This window comes from Rutilus rutilus (genome assembly GCF_951802725.1).
Source record: "Rutilus rutilus genome assembly, chromosome: 7".
In the NCBI taxonomy this organism is placed as follows: Eukaryota; Metazoa; Chordata; class Actinopteri; order Cypriniformes; family Leuciscidae; genus Rutilus; species Rutilus rutilus.
In genome coordinates, this window is record NC_140221.1 from 10,868,117 (window position 1) to 10,883,793 (window position 15,677).

At 36.9% G+C, this 15,677-nt stretch overlaps 1 protein-coding gene across 2 annotated transcripts in view; it reads right to left on the reverse strand.

Annotated features, from left to right (window-relative positions):
- ntrk2b (neurotrophic tyrosine kinase, receptor, type 2b) overlaps positions 1-15,677 on the reverse strand; it is a 29,663-nt gene that overhangs the window by 11,100 nt on the left and 2,886 nt on the right. Inside the window, exons 4-14 of one of the 2 annotated variants that reach the window (XM_084415193.1) lie at positions 15,580-15,648; positions 15,326-15,471; positions 15,068-15,219; positions 10,648-10,780; positions 5,566-5,880; positions 5,453-5,470; positions 3,445-3,462; positions 3,198-3,215; positions 3,059-3,087; positions 2,203-2,302; positions 1,100-1,288 (exon numbers count right to left, since the gene is read on the reverse strand). In XM_084415193.1, coding sequence (XP_084271319.1) covers positions 1,100-1,288; positions 2,203-2,302; positions 3,059-3,087; positions 3,198-3,215; positions 3,445-3,462; positions 5,453-5,470; positions 5,566-5,880; positions 10,648-10,780; positions 15,068-15,219; positions 15,326-15,471; positions 15,580-15,648 — 1,187 coding nt within the window. The remainder of the gene's footprint in view (positions 1-1,099; positions 1,289-2,202; positions 2,303-3,058; positions 3,088-3,197; positions 3,216-3,444; positions 3,463-5,452; positions 5,471-5,565; positions 5,881-10,647; positions 10,781-15,067; positions 15,220-15,325; positions 15,472-15,579; positions 15,649-15,677) is intronic. The other variant, XM_084415194.1, reaches the window with a different exon arrangement.

Sequence of the window (15,677 nt, forward strand, 5' to 3'; positions counted from 1 at the left end):
TGGTAGTTGCGTAGCTGTCAGTGGAGGAACAGAAATTGCTCAGATTTCATCAAAGAGATCTTCATTTGTGTTCCAAAGACGAACGAAAGTCTTACAGGGTTGTAATGACATGAGGGTGAGTAATTAATGATTGATAATAATTTTTTGGGTGAACTATCCCTTTAAGTCTTGTTGTTCAGTCATTCATTTATGCAAAAAACAGAAGTTTACTACTTTACAACTACATAATTCAGAGAGAAAATGTAGGGCAAGACTTGAGTTTCTCCATCAGTTGTTGACTGGATTGTAAAAAGTGAGCTTGTGTACTGGAATGTGATTGGCTAAATCAATGCAACATGTTCCAGTATTATTTTAGAATCATTGATATATTATTATAGTAGTTTTTATATTTTATATTGTATTATACAGTATAAAATGTTAATATGTCTATATTTTATTCTTCTATATTTTCTGGTTTAATTTTAGATAGGTTTAGAAATTTTGTTGTGTCTTTGTCATTTTTGTTAGTTTTAGTTTTTTTTTTAAGTTTTTTTTAGCTAATGTTCATTTTATTTCAGATAATGACATTTTTATGGTTTTAGTTTATGTCTTACTTTTATTTAATGATAACCCTGGCGCAGCCTTGCATACATCAGAAGAGAGATGTGACTCAGGAGAGATCACAGGAAGAGTAATTTATGACATTAAAGATAGATAATGTTAGAGGTCAAAAAAGCATATGTACGGATTAACCATTCATAATAAGACCATTAATATGCAATAATAAAATAAATAAGGTACATTTTGATTTCATGCTGACATAACCCTACATATGAGCTGCCCTGTGGGATGCTTGCCTTAGCAAACACCACTAATGACTGATAAGGTTGGTAAGATACAAATTAACTGTGTTGGATCCTAAAATTTGAATGAAGAATGCTTGCTGAAATGTACAGTCTAAAAGTGATTAAGTTACACAGCGTCAGCCATCCCTGATATCATCGCCATGGTGATAGAAGGGGAGGTTACTATGACAACTGACCAGTGGTAACCTAGGCTGGAATCTATTGCAGAGGATGGAGTGGGGCCGCTGACGGCCCAGCACGCCACGGGAACTCACGAGTGTCCGATTTCAGCATACTGCCAGGGTTGCGGAAGTACTGGGGGTTCTCGATGACTGGAATCTTTGTCATTCCGATAATAACAGCATCTGGGCCCATCTCCGAGGATGATGGCGTGTTGTTGCCATTGGAAACATGGTGGAGCGGGCTGGCCGAGTCGTCGTCATTACTGATGACAGATGAGGAGCCTGGTGGAGAGGGCAAAAAAAAAAACAGACAATAATCCATAGAAATGAAAAGCCTTCGCTGGGTCAATACACATGAATAAACATACCATACAAATGCGTTCACAATTTTTTATTATTATAAGAGGAAACAATAACAATTATTTTGAATAAATACTAAAATTAATATTATTCTATGTTATTATTCTATATTTGTGGTCTGTAGGTTACTGTAATAGATAATGTTATCTGCCAGCCATTAATAAAGTCTTTTTGCTTTACATAATGTGAAAAAATTTCTGAGTGAAACAAGATATACTAGAAAAAAAATTATTTTCCAATGAGAACTGAAAAGTGGGAGTTCCATATTAGAATAGAGACAGACCTGAAAGTTAACAAAGGGTGCGTTTACACGACAACGACGTACTAAAAACAGAAACGTTTTTCCTTTGCGTTCCTTTGTCTCTGTTCACACGGATTAGCGGAAATGACTAAAAGCGCTGTGTTATGCTGCCAGGCCAGTAGCTGGCGATGTCACTTTGTAAAGAAAAACTACACGCCTAGACTGCGCACGTAATACGCATGCACATAACTTCACTGTTTTCACAAATTCGTGTTTTTGTAGTTTACACAGAGAGGATAACGGTATCGTTTTCAAAAACTTGTGCTTTGAAATGTTTTCAAAAGTTTGTTTTCAGGCCCCTAAAACACAGTTGTCTTGTAAATGAATGGTCAAAATGCATAAAAGGTTTTCCATTTCTAGTTGAAAACGGTATTGTGTAAACGGCCCCTAAAATGTTTGCTAAAACAATGCCTAAACTGATTTGAAATAACATACATGGGAGCATCGTACACCAGGTATGTGTATTAAGAAGGTAAATAGGGTCCATTTTGATTTCATGTTGACAGAAGTGAAAAGATTTAAATGATGAACTTACCTTTCATACCAAACTTGGAGCTTCTACCATATTTGAGGAAAACTAACATAACGATGCATCCAGTTAAAGCAACCACAGCTATCCCAACCACTATGTAAACCTAGAATATAAAAACACATAGTAGATTTTACTCTACCAAGCGCGATTCCAATCTGGAGTCAGTTTGAATTGATTTAGCACAGTAAACCTAAAACATTTATAGAAGTAACATTGTATCAAAGAAAGACACTTACTATATATTGAAATCACTTTCTTCTACAATATTGTTGCAATTGTAAATTGTCCAATAATATATCAAACAATTAATGGAATATTCCTGGTGAATATATGTTAAGCTCTGTCAACAATATCTGAGGCTTGCTGTCGATTACCACTGATGACAATAATGTGACTTCTCTCTCAGTTTGTATAAGCAAACAAAAAAGAATGCGTTCTTACAAATGAAGTCATTGGGGAAAAATTCATCCAACTACAAAAGTATTACCATTCATTTTTTTGCTTTCAAACTCTCTGGAAAGCTGGCCCCACTGACTTTCAGTTTAAGTATAAACTGAAAGAACAATTTTTGGTTACACTTTATTTTAAGGTGTCTTTGTTACACTTTAATTACCTACATTTACTTACTATAGGGTTAGGATTAGGGTTAGGTTTGGTTTAGGGTTAGTTGCATGAAATTATGCATAATTTATAGTTATTACTATAGAAACTACATGTAACATATGTAGCAAAGACACTGTAAAATAAAGTGTTACTCAATTTTCTATAGTAATTGACAGCAGGCCACAGATGTTGTCGGTAGAACTCAAGACGTATTTAACCTGGAATATTCCTTTAATCGCTCTATACAAAAACATACCGCAACTTTGTCCTCCAGTTGTGGGGTTTCTTAAAAACAGACAAAACAAATAACACTAAGTATACGATTGCAGTTCAAAATCTGAAGGTTTGAACAAATACATATAAATGGTGAGCAATAAAGGAAAAAACAGTCTTACCTGGACTAAATGTTGTGTCTGTGTTACATCATTTAAATGGAAAGAAAAATCGAAATGAATTATTCAGTGATAAATATAATTCTATAAACTGTATTTTAGCAATATTTTTATTTTTTAAGCAGCTGGGTAAATCTAATGAAAACTGATAAGAAATGTCTACGAAATATTTCACCCCATTATCATATGAAACTATATTTTGCATAAAGAAAATGCAGTCTAAACTAAAGTCTCGAAAAAACAGTCTTACCTGGACTAAATGTTGTGTCTGTGTTACATCATTTAAATGGAAAAAAAATCGAAATGAATTATTCAGTGATAAATATCATTCTATAAACTGTATTTTAGCAATGTTTTTATTTTTTCAGCAGCTGGGTAAATCTAATGAAAACTGATAAGAAATGTCTACGAAATATTTCACCCCATTATCATATGAAACTATATTTTGCATAAAGAAAATGCAGTCTAAACTAAAGTCTCTTTTTACAACTATGATTTTTTGCATTGTGGCATTATTTTCATGGCAATTAAGCACAAACTCCAAATGCCAGTAGTCTATTGTAATGCAAAAATTTGCATGAATGTAATTTTAAAATATATATTACTTAAAATGTATGATAAATTATTTATAAAGGTGTGTTGTAAAGTCAAATGTCAAGTATAGTATTTGTTGCACTGAACTTAATTTATAATAATAATAAAAAATATATATTTGCATGTGAACAGGATGATTTTCACGACTTCATGATTAAATCTGTCACCGCGCCACCTGCGATGACTACACCCTTATGGAGGGCTTCAGGTGCGGGCTGGACAGACTTCCTGATGCCCCAGGGGAATACCTGCTGGACGTTAGCTGAGTACATAAACTTCAGTCTCTGGGTGGATGTATTTACTGTGGGCGAAGCTGAAAGAAATACCATTACCATCGTACAGCCCCACCTTGCTCGCGTTACTGTGCCAGGTCCAGAGCCCAGCCAACCACCCCCCACGCCATGCACAAACATTAAGCCAGAGCCCACCGCAGACGGGGAGCTCAAATCTGCCGCGATGGACGAGCCAGACAAGAGGACTAAGCCAACTATCGCCTTGGAGCCTGAGCCCCACAGTGAGTCTGACCAGGTGTGTGAGCCGGCAAAATCCTGTGCCACCGTGGAAGTGGTAGTGGAGGTTGAGGGAATGGAGGAGGACCCCTCCCACCGCCGCTGCGTAAAGCCTGTTTCATCACCCAGTACAAAGTCTGTGTCATCGTCGTTGATCCCACCCAACCTCCCTTTCCCGCCTCCGCTTTGTAATTCAGCCAGTCCATCAGCCACATCTTTGTTGGTTTCCTTGAGCACCTCGATTTCTCCTCTAACGGCACTCAGTTGTGTTGATCTGCATCGGGTCTTTCAGTCACCAGCATTGCCCAGGCAAGTGGATCTCTGGCTCCGCCTCTAACTCCTGATCCCTTCACTCCACCTCGGTCCGTTGACCTGTCGGCTCCACCTTGGATCCTCCCTCCCTCAGTTTCAACAGATACCATCATCCTTACGGCTCCAATGGGCTCCCTCGTCCATCTGGCTCTGCCTTGGTCAGACTTCACCCTGCCTGAGTCAAGAACTTAGACGTCTGGCTGTCTGGCTCTGCCTTCCCCCTGGCTCCACCTCAGTCCCACCGGCTTCACCTCAGTCATCAGGCACCCTGGCTCCACCTCGGACGCTCATTGCTGCGGTTCTGCCTCGGCCTCCAGGACCATCGGTGTTGCCCAGTCCCATCTGTTCTCCATCTGCGTCCAAGGTACCACTACCATTGGCTTCATCTCCATCAGTCATGCCCCAGGTGTTGTCAGCCAAGTCTCCACTATGGCTCCTCCCTCCGTCGACTCCACCGTGGGCTTTCATCCTGGCTGTGCTCAGGATTCTCGCCTGACTACTCCTCCATTCCTGGCCTGCCTGGCTCCTCCCCCCATCATTACCACCTTGATACTTAGTAACCATGGCACTTTGTCTGCCTTCTTCCTCCTTGGATTACAGTAATGAAGCACAGTTATGAAGAATTTAGTTGGGAAATGTGCTTACTTGTCATCAAAAATACTGTCACTATGCTAAAAATCTTAAAGGTCTTAAACAGATTTCTTCATGCAAAATATAATTCATTTATTTATTTTGATTTTAGGGTGAAAGTTTTTTGTTGGGGAGTGATTTCCTTTAAAAAGATTCATCCAGCTTACTTGTTTTAAAAATTTTGCTTGCTATAATTCACTAAAATGATCTTACCGTAATAGAACTCTCCCTCTGTGGAAACAAAAATATGACTGCAGTTTGCTTGTACACTATAATAAGCTGTATTCTTTTATAACATAATAATAAATCACATTATAGAGCCATACCTGTCCCCGAGTGGTCCACATCAGGTATGTGCATGAAGTGTGCCGACACGTTTCCGCTGTCCTCTCCGAACTCATTGCTGGCCACCAGCGTGTAAATGCCGTTATGAATGTGAGTGGGAATGACAAGCTGCAGACAGCCGTGGTACTCCGTATCTGTGATTTCATGGATTTCGGTCCTAATGTACTGCTGCTCCTCCAGCAGCTTTCCCTCGTGGTACCAGTGCAGATCAGGCTTTGGGTTGCCCGTCACAGTGAAAGGGATGCACCAGTCCTGGTTCCTCACAGGCTGGTATAGCTGCACTATAGTAGGGGGAACTGACCCAGAAGAAAGAAGAAGGAGCAGAGGAACGAGAAAGAAGGAAAGAGGGGAGGAGAGGAAGTGTAATCACAGGATGTTCCACAGGAGTAAACAAGAGGAACGTGGAAAAATTTGCTGTAGTTTGACGACAGGAAAGTGTCTGACAGCACATGGAATGGAGGGGCAATAAAGAAGGATTCTAGGGTGAGAAATACAAGAGAATGATAAGAAATGAAGAGGTTTACTGTAATATTACAAAACAACATGAAGAAACATGCAATGCATAACCAAAAGCAAAATGGATAAAAGGATGTCGTCAAAGACTAAAAGCTGGTTGTTAACTGGTTTGTCACTGATAAGTTAAGAGAAAAATTAGATGTTATGTTAGCAGCAGAATTTCCAAGCTGCTCATCAAGATGCAATGAGCCATGTTTGATGTCAATTAATTGAAAAGTATTTTTTTCTTGCACTTGTTCTGGGCGTTTGCAATGTGCTATGTTTGAATTGCAAGCATGAATTGTATGGCTTCAGGACATTTGAAATATGTTTCAAAGCTTGCCAGCCCCAGTTTACTGTACAAATAAACTACCGTTCAAACGTTAGATATTTAAAAAATATAATTAATTTTTGTAATGACAAAACTGAATTTCCAGCAGCCGTTATTCCAGTCTTCAGAGTCACATGATCCTTCATAAATCTTTCTAATATTCTGATTTGGTGTTCAAATCATGAAATGTTTTCAGGATTATTTGATTCTTTCAGGCAAGTTCAAAAGAACAGCATTTATTATATTTTTTTCTCTAAAATCTTACTGGCACTTTTTTAAATGCACACCTTGCTGAATACTGGCCCCAATCTTTTGAATGGTAGTTTATTTTGTTTTATGGAAAAGAATAGCTTGGACCTTGTGCTAAACATCTGCTTTTGTGTTCCAGGAATTGGAAGCGTTTGGAATGATATGAAGGTGAGTAAATAATCTTCATTGAATCTGACTGAAAACTTAATTTTTCCTTTATGTTTCAACTATTCCTTTAACTATGAAAGAAGCAATAATAACCACATAAAATAAAATGGGTAAATTCTACCAGAAGGCTTAAAGCTTACTATTGAGTGGGAAAGCGTTGAAAAGTTTTTCAAGCAGTATTATGCAACAATGTGAGTTTTGTCAGGCCCAGTAGACTAATGTGATAGCTTGAGGGGAAACTTCCTGAATCTTAAGCATTTGGCACATTTTCAAATGTATCTTGAGCTCTTAAAAACCGCCCAATAGTTGTATTCTCTTAAAGGAAGCCATCTAATCTCCACACACATGCATGTCAAATGACCCAGAACCTCAAATTCAGTTTGAAATCCTATTATTTTGTCAAAATGTCAAAATATAACTGGAAGACATCAAACATACAAATCATAGAAAAATATTAATTACTTACAATGTTTGTGAGTGTGACTGCTCAATGACATGAATTATTTTGCACAAATTCTGAGAAGCAAATTGCACCTTTAATAAACAGCCACATTCCACCACTGAAATAATAATGGAAAATGGTAAAACGATTAGAGGTTGAGTGATTTTTACTTACAGCCCCAATTGAAAGTTTGGACACACTTGACTTGAATTTATGTTCCTTGCACTTTTGATCTAATGGTTTATGTTTGACTGCTTCAAATTTGTTTCGTAGACAAAAATAAATTGTGCCTACAGTATCAATTGCCCTTCAAAATTATATAGTTTTTTTTTTTTTTTTATATAGATGTATTGGAGCAGATTGTGAAAGAAAGACAGTCAACAAGTGTCTAGCAAACATGTGAACTCCTTCAATACTGTTTAAAATTAGGATGCGCCTCATGATTTTGGTTGAGGGAAGCCCAGAGTGTGCAGAGCTATAAATGTTGACCATGTAAAGGGCAAAGGGTGGCGACTTTTAAGCTAGAATATAAGATACTTTAGATTTAACATTTTTCACAACATAATTCCCATACTTCCATCTCTTTTATTTCATAGTTTTGACGACTTTACTTTCATTTAAAAATTTGGAACATAGTCTGATGGAAACCTAAACTTGAAAGGCGCAGTAAGCGATTTATGAGAAATGCTGTTGACATTTGAAATCAACCCAAACAAACACACCCCTCCCTTCATTGCTCCGCCCTCAAAATGCACGAACACACAATGCAAGAGTGGATGTATCTTTATCATAGCTTTATCGAAGCAAAATAATGAAATATAAAGCGAAGATGACGAAGGAACAAGGAAGAACAAAAAATAAATATTCAGTACTAGTGATGGGTCGGTCATGAATGAGTCGTTCATTTTGAACAAATCTTTAATCTGACTCGGGACTACCGAGTTGTCTATGAGAGTGATTCGTTCATTTTGTGTTGACCGTGCATGCGCAACATCCTATGGGTTCTGTACAGGAAACAGAAATTATTAGTTCATCTCTTGAGTCTTCGAGTTCGGGTCCGAGTCTTTCGTTCTTCCCGTCAGTCCCATAGAGGCTATGCTGTCAGTTCCGGAAAAAGAAATGATTAGTTCACCTCTCGAGTCTTCGGGTCAGAAGTCTTAAGGCTTATGGGGCTATTATGTGATGAACGAACGACTTGAACCTGAAGACTCAAAAGATGAACTAATCAATTCTACATCCGGTACCGACTGCCTAGCTCAGCCTTTGGGGCTGTCACGTGATGAACGAATGACTCGAACTCGAAGTCGATAGACTTGAAACGTGTACTAATCAATTCTGTATCCGGTACTACAGACTGCAAAGCTCAGTTTATTGGGATGTCGCAGGATGAACGAACGGCTTAGATCGGGAGGTGAGGTAAACTAACAGACTGCATAGCCTGAAGACCCAGATAAATTAATTAATCGTTTCTGTTTCTCATAATTTGGCCTTTCCTTGCGTCGCAATTTTTTTCTCATTCTAAATGCGATCAACATTTGATGTGTTTGGGGAATTTGGCTAATAACATGTAACATTTTAAATACATTCTGCTGAAATGAATGAAATGACTCGAAAAAAGATTAGTTCATTTTGATGAACGAGATTCAAAGATCCGAGTCAGAGTAAAATGATCCGAACTTCCCAGAGTATACAAGCAAGAGTTTGATGTTAGTTGCCAGCAGAATACCAGCTCCAAACAAACAATGACTCAAAACTGTCCTGTTACTATAGCTAACATTACAATAACAGCATATCTTGGTTCAGTGATACATAGCAAACCCAATGTTACATTTTCAGGCCTTAGGTCTCTCTAGCGCTGGAAATCTTTTCCAATATTAACGTGGGTCCTAAAGCTCTTGCCTAATCATAAACCTTCTTTTTCCAGTGATATTCCACTGACCTTTTTGTAATGTCTCTCAGCCATCTCTCTTTCTACAGTCTTAAAATTTCCCTCTTGCTCACTCTCTCTCCTCCCTCATCATGAGTGTAAACGCCCCCTACCGCTGATTGCCAAGTGTGTTGTGGTGCTCGGTCCGATCCACTTTCAACAGCATTCCTCAGAAATCACTTACTGCATGCTTAACATTTAACACTAGTATTGTTTATTGAAGTATTGAGTTCTATATTCTCATGATGATATTGTTAAATACTAACCAGATTCGTTCAATTTAGAAACCTGACAATAGGAGTATCCCATACATGGAAACATAACCACATGTTCTAGTCTTCTAATTCATGTTCATCAGCAGTGTTGGGAAAGGTTACTAGGTTACTAACTCTTAAAAAAAAAAAAATTGAATTATGTTAAATTGTTACTTTTTAATGGAAATTAAGAAAACTGGCTGACTTTTAAGGTCTTCTGTATTAGTCCTACAGGATTGCACAATATAGGTACCTCTCAGAGAGATTTTCTTGCAGAGAAAATCTTTGGTGTTTCATTAGTTTATAAACTGTGATACATGAAATAAAATTCATCCTCTATGTAAGTGGTTTTCAGCTGTTTCGCCTTGAATAGTTTTCATTCATGGTGTAAAAGGATGAGGATGCAACGCAACCTGTCCATGTTGGCATCTGCCAAATTTGGATTGCTTCTAACCAAGTGAGAGATGGATTTGCACTAAAATTCAATTCTACTGATTCATATGCCATTGCTAGTTATTTTTTAAGTGAAGAAATTAAGATCTGCACCAAGATCCAATAGTGATGTCCAATTCATGACATCACCCCTCAATGAATCGCTTGAACTGGTTCACAGTTTGCAATGAATGATTAATTTATGTAATTGACTGATCCAATTGCATAAGTTAATTACTCTCTGATTCAGTGATCCAGTTGGAGAAAGTCTAACAAGTTAACAAATCAACTAGTCTTGTGCAACAAAAAATAAGCCAAGAACTGGGAGTAATATGATCCTCAAAGCAGTGTACTGACTCCGAATGATTCATAATAATGTCGGACTGAACTCTAACCTGTTTTAGCTCTGTTCTATCTGAGTGACTAGGAGGACATTAAACCCCTCTCTCTTTAAATTGGTATTTTGAGCATGAGGAAGGAGCACATTCAAATGAAAAAAAATAAAATAAATGAAATAGTTTGTTTATAGTTTTATATAATTTTGGAATAATATTTATACTTTTATATAATTATGGAGTAATATTTTATCAAAGTTTCTTTAAATCAAGTACAGCATTTGTGTGCTTGGTCTATACCACTCGTCACCACTATTTGAGCTCTAGGCCTTCTGTTAGAGGGGAACTGGAATGAAACTTAACTTGGGGCTCACTCAAATGAACAAAACAATGCAAAGCAAATCTACTTCTTCTGAGACTGAGTTCTTACAAAGAATATTGAGAAGGACGGAAGCCTCATTCTGGCCCACAATGTTCTCGGCACTACAGGTGAGCTCTCTGCCGTTGTCATCAGGTGAAAGTCCAATTAGAGTCAGCACAGACTGAAGCTCGATTTTGCTGATCTGTGAGAAAGAAACCGCATCAACTCGAATATGTGTATACATCAATCTAATATTGGCTGTTGTTATGCTTCATAGAATTAGGTAGACTCCATTTGAAACTTACACTTTTAAATTTACTGAAGAAAATCTAAACTTGGCCATGTGAAACTCGTTACCATGATGCTAGGGTGTTATGAGTGAGTGCCAGGGTGTTGTTATGTGGTTTCTAGGGGATTCAGGGTCATTTATAAGTGTTTTTTTCTTACTGACCAAAGTCAAGCAAGACCACCCAAACAACTTTCTGAAATTCCGGTATACAATTTTGGACCAACCAAAACTATTCTTTCATTTGTTACAGCCAAATTTACAACCCCATTTCCAGAAAAGTTAGGACATTTTGTAAAATGCAATAAAATCAAGAATCTGTGGTTTGTTAATTATCTTGAACCTTTGTTTAACTGACAAAAAAAGACAAGATTTCCAATGTTTTTACTGACCGACTTAAGTGTATTTTGTAAATAAAATGACCAGGATTTTGATGGCTGCAACACACTCCAAAAAAGTTAGGACAGAGGCATGTTTACCATTGTGTCACATCACCTTTACTTTTAGTTACACTTTTTAATAGTTTGGGAATTGAGGATACTAAGTGTTGCATTTTTGCAAGTGGAATTTTTGCCCAATCTCACCTGATACAAGACCGCTGCTCAGCAGTCTGTGGTCGTTTTTGTCGGATTCTCCTTTTCATGATTGGCCATACATTTTTAATAAGAGACAGATCTGGACTGCAGGCAGGCAGTCAAGCACATCCCTTCTACAGTGTAGAGTGTCTAAGAAGCCACTCTGTTGTAGCACGTGCAGAATGAGGCCTGGCATTGAAAGAGCATATAAGTCTTTGCTTATAAAGATGTTCCTTTTACCCTCAATCCCAAAACCATCCCCTATTACCAATTCAAATACTTATTGTGGACTGTTTCAAAACAGTTTTGCTTACGTATTCTATAGCCTTTTCACTTTTGTTTTGCCTCTGTCCCATCTTTTTTGGAGTGTGTTGTATCCATCAAAATCAAAATACAATTAGTTTGGTCAGTTTTGGAATTCTTTTCTTTGTACTTTTGTTAGTTAAATAAAGGTAAAAGAGAATTTACAAATCACAGATTCTTAATTTGATTGAATTTTACAAAATGTCCCAATTTCTCTAGAAATGGGACTGTATTTTATTTTTTTCTCAAATTTTATTTCAAATGTTATTTAATATAAATCAAAAGTATTTGCCCCAAGACAAAAACATTCAAAGAACACATTTTATTTATTATAAAGACCATACTTACGTAATTAATATATTTTCTTTAGATATAAGCCAAATGTTACTTAATAGGTCAACATAATAATATAACATAATTTCACTATAAACAAAACCTAAATTAGCTGTGAAAGTCATATAATATAATATGAAAGTCGAATTTACACTTAAGATACAACTTAAATGTTCATTGTTATATCGTTTTAAAATATGCATTATATTTTCCTTTATGTACTAACAATTTAATTTAATTAATAAACCTCACAAACATTACTGCAGTCAGTAAAGCAAGCCAGTATGTTTTCTGCACATCTGGTACCAAGTGAAAACAGTAGTCAAAATGTTTCTTTTACATTTTTCTCCTCTATGAGTCTATGAGATTTCTCATAAGTCTATGAGATGTTTTCAGTCATTTTATCACTAGGCAAATATACAAATCTTTTTGCTTACAAAGTAATTCATATCTGTAGCACAAACTGTGCTGGGCGAGTTACATGTCATACTCAGGGTTAGGATTAATGCTGTTTGTTATGCTCGCCATAGTCTTCTTTAACTATGCAGTGACACCAAACATCCCAGGTGAACAAAGCACCATTAACTGGTGCTAAATAATCCATGTTCTTATTCTACATCTCAGTATTTAATCTGTTTTACAGGCTGCTATACCATGGGTGAAGGCTCCTTTAATGTAAGTATAGTGAGCATTTTAAATATTAATGGAAACATAATGCTTTCACGGGCTAGAGTCAAGCATCTGTGGTTTCAGCGCTGTGATCAGTCATGATTTTTGAAAGCCCATTATAGGATGCTACAGAGATTAAATGTTTAAACGTATTTAATGTGTAAAACTGGCGCAAGGAGTAGAGAGGTTAAAACTGATGTGAGATCCGTATAGGCCTACGACAAGGGCTATCATAAAACATGATCACTGTACTTCAGTTTAGCGCGTTAAACACTGTATTCTACGGAGCCCCTAGAGGGACATGGTGATGGAAAAAATACAAGATGGGCGAAAAAATAGATTCCAATGCTTTTGTGTTCCCACGAGAAACTTTGCGTTTGTTCGCAAAACCTTTGCGCTCCCCCAAGAAATTTTGCATTTGCGTGCAAAACTTTTGTGTTCTTTGTGAGTGAATGCAAAGTTTCTCGGTGGAATGCAAAACATTTGCGAGAGAACGCAAAAGCATTGACAAATAATTTTTCCTCCCATCTCATATTTTTTTCCCTATAGGGGCTCTGTAGACTTCCACCAAGTTTATCATCATGATCTAAGGTTACTTATGATTTTGTGGAAGATCTCATGATGCTATGCATCTTCAAAGAATAGTCAGTTTACAATCAAATCTTCTGAAGAGACATGATCAGTTTAAATGATAAATGGATTAGGCTTTCATTCACATATAAACATTAATCAACACACATGCATAGAGCACATTAAACATGGCATCCGAGAACCAACAAGGTTATTCTCGCTGGTCAAGAAAGAATGATTGAACTTCTCTTTACCATATTTGATGTGTTTACCTATATGTATTTGTGTGTTAATAAAAAGATTATATGAATAAAAGCCTAAATTACATTACATTACAAATGTTATATCATATGAAGCAATCGTGTCTCTTCAGAAGACTTGGATTAAACCACTCAAATCATATGGATTGCTTTTACTCTTACCTTATCTGTTTATGAACTGTTTGAAGTGTCAAATAGATTTGACGGAATGAACTTTCAATGGAGGGACAGAAATATGTGAAGTTTTATTAAAATTATCTTAATTTGTGTTTTTCAAATATAAATCAAAGTCTTAAGGGTTTGGTAACTGACAATAGAATTTTCATTTTTGGGTGAACTATCATTTAAAGGGGTCATGACATAGATGTTTTTAATTATTTTACTATGTTCCTTGAGGTTCACTTCATTTTTTTGCACACACAATATGTATATATATATATATATATATATATATATATATGCATGCATGCAGAAGGTCAGAATTAAATAATATATACACTGAACACAATTATAAACACAACACTTTTGTTTTTGCCCCCATTTTTCATGAGCTGAACTCAAAGATCTAAGACTTTTTCTATGAACACAAAAGGCCTATTTCTCTCAAATATTGTTCACAAAACTGTCTAAATCTGTGTTAGTGAGCACTTCTCCTTTGCCGAGATAATCCATCCACCTCACAGGTGTGGCATATCAAGATGCTGATTAGACAGCATGATTATTGCACAGGTGTGCCTTAGGCTGGCCACAATAAAAGGCCACTCTTATTGGGGGCAAAAAATGGGGGCAAAAACAAAAGTGTTTATAATTTTGTTCAGTGTATATATATATATACATATATTATTTCATTCTGACCCTCTGTGTGAAATAATCAATTTAAAACTTGTTAGTAAATTGCCACTGTTATGATTGGCTAACGCATAGGAAACAGTATCAACGCCCACTTGCACATGCTTTGAAAACATTATCCATATACAACCATCATTTACCAACAAAGCATTATGAAATCATTTTGTGTTTTTCAAAATTAAAGTTGAGTTTGTGATGCAGCTGCTGTCAGATCCAATATAGTTGGCTGCTTCATCTTTCAACAAAAGTTTCTTTGCGAACTCTCCATGTGCCTCATTTACAAAACAAAATGCTTCATACAAACAAATCCTTTGACGCAAATCAGGACACCATTAAAATTATCCATCACTTGTTTCCAGTGCTGGGATCCTCCAAATTTATTTCTCATGTCATGACCCCTTTAACATCATGGCTATAATTACATCCGTCAACAAAAATTGGAATGTGAAGTAAAGCGCATTGCATTGTGGGATACAATATTGCACACAGTGTTTGAATACACATTTAGTAGGTTGACCACGTATTCTTAACCTATAGACAATTTGCATGCTGCCTACAATATGCATACTGCAGAAACAGTAAGAGCACTATGTTAGTATGCTATTCCAACTAGCTTTATACTTAAAGGGCAAACAGGGTGTTACCTCATGGCTGGTTGAGAGAGGAGGGTGATCACTAGAATTTAAGCTCCAGGATAGCTCGGGGGTCGGGGATCCAGACACGTTGCACATCACAGTAGCATCACTTCCTGCCATTAGACTGACGACAGCAGGGATGACCTCGACATGCGGATACTCTGAAATAAGGACAGAAATTTCACGTTTTTAAGAACTATGCTTTAATACTTCTTACCACAAACTGTGCAAATTAGATGTGCATTAAGTGTGTTTGAGTTCCATTACTACATGACGGTAGAGTGAGTCTAGAGAGGGCTTTTGCCCCTCCTCCTTCCAGTAGACACTGCAGACCCTCTCTCTCACTATCATCCAACCAGACTTGGATCCAGATGTTCTCACATGCACATTGCAAAGGGTTCCCAGAGAGCAACCTATAGCAAACCCAAACAGATTCAGGAACCGAAGGCTGCTTTGTATGCTGCACAAACAGCCCACTGTACATAGTTTTGTAAGTGTTATTATTGAAAGGAAGATCTTACAAAGTCGACAAGTTTGAATTACGAATTGCCATCCAAGAGAGTGTTGATAAGTTATTGTCTCTGAGATTCCTACAAATAGAAAAATAAAAAATAAAAAA